This window comes from Cyprinodon variegatus, unplaced genomic scaffold, assembly GCF_000732505.1.
Source record: "Cyprinodon variegatus isolate N-32 unplaced genomic scaffold, C_variegatus-1.0 Scaffold2068, whole genome shotgun sequence".
NCBI lineage: Eukaryota > Metazoa > Chordata > Actinopteri > Cyprinodontiformes > Cyprinodontidae > Cyprinodon > Cyprinodon variegatus.
This window is the reverse complement of record NW_015152521.1, coordinates 29,213-33,661: the sequence shown is the minus strand read 5'-3', so window position 1 is coordinate 33,661 and position 4,449 is coordinate 29,213. Positions and strand designations below refer to the sequence as shown.

The window sequence follows — 4,449 nt, the reverse complement described above, 5'->3', positions numbered from 1 at the left end:
CAGCTGTTAGCCTGGATGTTAGCCCAGCTGTTAGCCTGGATGTTAGCCCAGCTGTTAGTCTGGATGCTAGCCAGGCTGTTAGTCTGGATGCTAGCCAGGCTGTTAGACCGGATGTTGGCCCGGCTGTTAGGGTAGATGTTAGCCCGTCTGTTAGCCTAGATGTTAGCCTGGCTGTTAGCCATGAGGTTAGCTTGGCAGCTATCCTTGTTGTTGTCCAGTGGAGCTATCTAGCTGCATCAAATAAATCACCATGGTAATTGAATCAATCCCAGCTAAATCCTCCATCTTGGTCCAGTGACCGGTACAGGCCCTGGTCCGTTTCTGCAGCCACTGCTAGCAGTTCTTCAGTGGGAGCTCTGCTGGGTCTGTTCAGGCTGCACGTAGAACCCAGACACAGCCTTCATGTTCCTCATATGTCCATCAGTGAGAAGATGCTGGAGGACCTTCAGCCTCTCTGGTTGATGAAGACACCTGATCCTTCCCACAGCATCACAGGGAGGAGATTCCTAAAGCTGCTCCCATATGAGCAGCTGCCTCCATGTTGCCAGCCGTCAATCTGCTACCAGCTGACCTCATGCTAATGTTTAGAAGCGGCTGGAGAATGAAGGACCTCGGGGGGGGGGGCGACAATAGGGAGAACTGGCGGAGAAGAAAAGGCTGTGGCCTTTCTGACGGACGGAGGAAGGAGGCGGGCAGCAGGTGGTCCACAGGGAGCAGATCTCCATGGATTCTGACCGCGGTGACATTTGGTGACATTTAGAGCAAAACACGACTATGATGGCTGACCTTAAACATCAGGCAGCGACAGGCCGTTCTACATGTTAACGCAGGCACAGGATCACGCCTGGGTGCTGGAAACAGGAGTTCCAGATGTTTCCTCTCATGCCTCATTTATAGCTTTTTAAAAGCTGCATGCTGCTCCTCCTCCTCCAGAAGCTCAGCGTTCCTCCTTTCCTCATGCCTTATTTACCGCCGTACTGCTGATGGTCTTTGTAGTGACGGTTCTTCAGGGATGTTATTGGCCATCAGAGTCAGAGTTGTTCAGTCCATGCGTGCAGCTCATCTCCTCCTAACAGATGCAGACGGTGAATTGCTTCTCTGCACACAGGCTGGAACCTAAAAGCAGTGTGTCAGCATTCAGACAGGCTCATGGAGGCTGGTAAAACTATGATGAAGTTCTCTCAGAACCATCTGATGTGTTCGCTGCATGTTCTACATTAAAAAGCTTTTCTTTAGGGCGTCTCAGTGGTTCCTCTGTAGCTGAGAATGAAGGCGACAGGCTGCTGTTAGTGTGAAACTGAAACCTTTCCGTCTGTTCTTGTTTCTCAGTAGCTGCTGCAGAAAATGAAAAATCCCAGCAAGAAACAGAAAAACATTTACTTCTCTTCATGGCTGTTCTAGAGGAGCTGAAACTCAGACTTTGTTCGTCTGCCTTCAGCTTTTTCTCTCTTTTCTTCCCCACTGAGGCTTTATCCTCCCAGAAACAACCTTTACTTTAACTGGAGCAGCTGGATGCAGGAGTCTGAAATCAATCTTAGACTTTTATTGTGGTTTATTGTCATTTTCTATAATCGGTATGATCCAAGAGGAAGTCTTTGGAAACCGGTATGATTTATCAGACTCAGTGGTCGATATGAACTCTAGTGGAAGCTGATGGTTTATGGCTGTAGGTTCCCGTCTCTGGTGGTCCCGTCTGTCCTGCATTAGAATACTTCAGATTTTCTCCCATCAGGTTTTCCTGGGAATGATTGTTTCCTACTGAGGCGCTGATTGAAGGCCTGGGAAGTGATGCAAAGGTCCTGGTTTGAGTCTGGAGGTGGTGGGGCTCTGAGGGCCGTGGGGGGTTCTGTGTGGGGAGGGTCCATGTCGTTGGGTTAAGGGTCACGGCTGCTCACTGACTGCATCTCCAGACGGGTTTAACATGAATCCTTCTGTATGGAAACGTGTCTTTGATCCCTGAATATAAAACATTTTCAAAAAGCTGTCAAACCTTCTAATGAAGGAAAAACGGCTGTGCTGTGATTGGATGAATGTTCTCTGAGATTCAGACCCAGTCCAAACTTAATGAGCAGCTGTGTTACTCTCTGATGGGAGATAACGATGGTTCTCCAGGCTTTATGGAGGTTTCCGTCCCAGTCTGTCCTCTGCTGCTGACGGGGGAATCATCCTCCTCATATCGCATCGCTGCCATCTCTCTGGTTCTTCCTGAGATCCTGACTTAGAATCACAGTAGAGATGTGAAGCTGCTTCCCTTCTGCTGCGTTTTTCCCCATATTATGGTTTGATGTTGCTTTAAAACGCTGTGGTTGCCTTCTGATGATGACATCATCCATGTTCTGATCGGCCTTCTGGTTGCAGATGGTTTAACTCAGCTGCTGGACAGAACGCGTGAAAAGGTGCAGAGAACACAGACCTCCCTGCAGGCAGATGGATTTATTCAGACATTTTAGAAAGTTCTAATTATCCTAAATTAAAGTATGAATTAAATTAATTTAGCACGTCATTCTGAGGTTTCCCATAATAATAATAATAATAATAATAGCTTAAAGGTAAATTTTTGCTCCAGTCAGTTTATTTAACGTCATATTTTCATACTGAGATGTTTTCCCAGCCTCTGCTGGTGATAAAAACTGCTTTAAATGCTGTTTTATGACTAAATACATGCAGGAAACGCATCGTTGTTCTTCTAAACATTATTCAGCAAAATGCTATTAAAGAAAACATTTTCTGTGATGTTGGAAATGTTTAATGTTATATTCTGTCTTTGAATCATTTATTTTGTGGGAAACAAACGTGATCTTTATGACCCATTACTTCTGTCAGTTTGGCAGATTTACTCGCTTAGGTTCCAATTATTTTCCAACGAATCGTCTCTAATTAGAAGAGAAATCAGTGGAAACGTCAAACTAAATCTATTATTTATTTTTCCATTAGTCCCATTATGGGTCCCTCTCTAAAACTAATCGCACTCGTTTAAGAGGCGTTCCCTCTCTGGAGTGGGTACAGGGTTGGTCATGTGCTTTTTTTTTTCAAATGGAGAGGGCGGGTCGTTTCTTGCGGAAGAGGATTAGGGTCACTAAAAAAAAAAAGTTAACTGATTTTTAAATTTTATTTCAGTTTAACATGGGAAAAAAAAAATCAGAATTCTGACTTTAATCTCAGAATTCTGACTGAATTCTGACAATAAAAAAGTCAGAATTCTGAGATTAAATTCAGAATTCTGACTTTTTTCCCATGTTAAACTGAAATAAAATCAGTTAACTTTTTTTTTTTTTCAGTAGTTTCTAAATCTTCCTCAAAACGTTTAATCAAGTAAAGACCACAAAGCCTTTCCAGTCCAGGAGAGGAATGTTGCCCCATTCAGACACTTTAAGCCATTTTCTTTCTCTCACCGGTTTTTAAAAACAAATTTGGATTTTTCCAATCAGACCGATCAATGAGACAAATCAGTTCACTTGGATAACTTTTATTGTCGTTGACTTAAATTTTGTTTTGTAATCGCTCTGTTTCAGAACATTTCTACTGATTAAAGCGCAGCAGTGGTCAAATGTAGATGTTTAGTTTATTTCTATAGCTCAGGTCTCGGTTCAGGCAGACCATCCAATCAGATTCCAGATGACATCACAGGGCCGGGTGGCCAGGATTGGTTGTTCTTCAGGTTATTTGACCAGTTTTTGTGGATCTGAGGAGAGGAACTGATCTGCATTCTCATCAGACAGCAGAGCTCATCAGAGGAGGAGCAAAGGGATACAGAGACGGCAAACAGATTCCCTCTTCTTTAACTCAGACAGGATTCCAAATTTCAAAATGTTCAGACATCGTTCAAGGCAGGAAAAAAATGAGATAGCAGAAAACAAAGAGGATCCAGAGGATGTCTCAGAGCAGCCTGCTGTTTATAGAAACAGGAGTCAGCAGTTATCTGCTGATGCAGCCTCTGACCAGGAGGAGTAAAGCTGCTCCTCCCTCCAGGCGGAGGACGGTCAGGAAGAGAGCCGCCTGTTTTAGGGCAGGATCTCTGCTGCAGCTCTGTAAACATCATGCTGAAGTTCAGGGTCACACGCGGCTCCAGGTGAGCTCTGCTGCACCGTCTGCAGGAAGCTGTCCTCACTTCTGGCTCCTCTCACAGCTTTCTCATGCAGACACCTTCTAACCTCCATGTTTTCTCTTTTCCTTCAGCCACAATGAACGGAAGGTGACCTGCAAGCACCCGGTGTCCGGCGTCCCGTCACAAGACAACTGCATCTTTGTGGTCAATGAACAGTAAGTCAGCGTGCAGCAGAAACACCCAGAGGCAAGTTGAAGTCTCAGTTAGACAGCCTCTCTGCGTTCCTCTTCACATCTCTAACTGGGAACTCAGAGGGTTGGATGGAAAGAGGCTCTAATAGCAGCAGTCTGCAACCTTTTCCAGGTCAAGGACCCCAAACTGATGGAGAGATGGAGCACGACCCC

The 4,449-nt window shown here is 45.0% G+C and overlaps 1 protein-coding gene across 1 annotated transcript in view; it reads left to right on the top strand.

Annotated features, from left to right (window-relative positions):
* Positions 1 to 4,449, top strand: part of LOC107105111 (pleckstrin homology domain-containing family A member 5-like) — a 45,059-nt gene that overhangs the window by 11,587 nt on the left and 29,023 nt on the right. Inside the window, 2 exon segments of the mRNA XM_015405225.1 lie at positions 1,077 to 1,159; positions 4,177 to 4,260. Of these exon segments, the coding sequence (XP_015260711.1) occupies positions 1,077 to 1,159; positions 4,177 to 4,260 (167 nt within the window).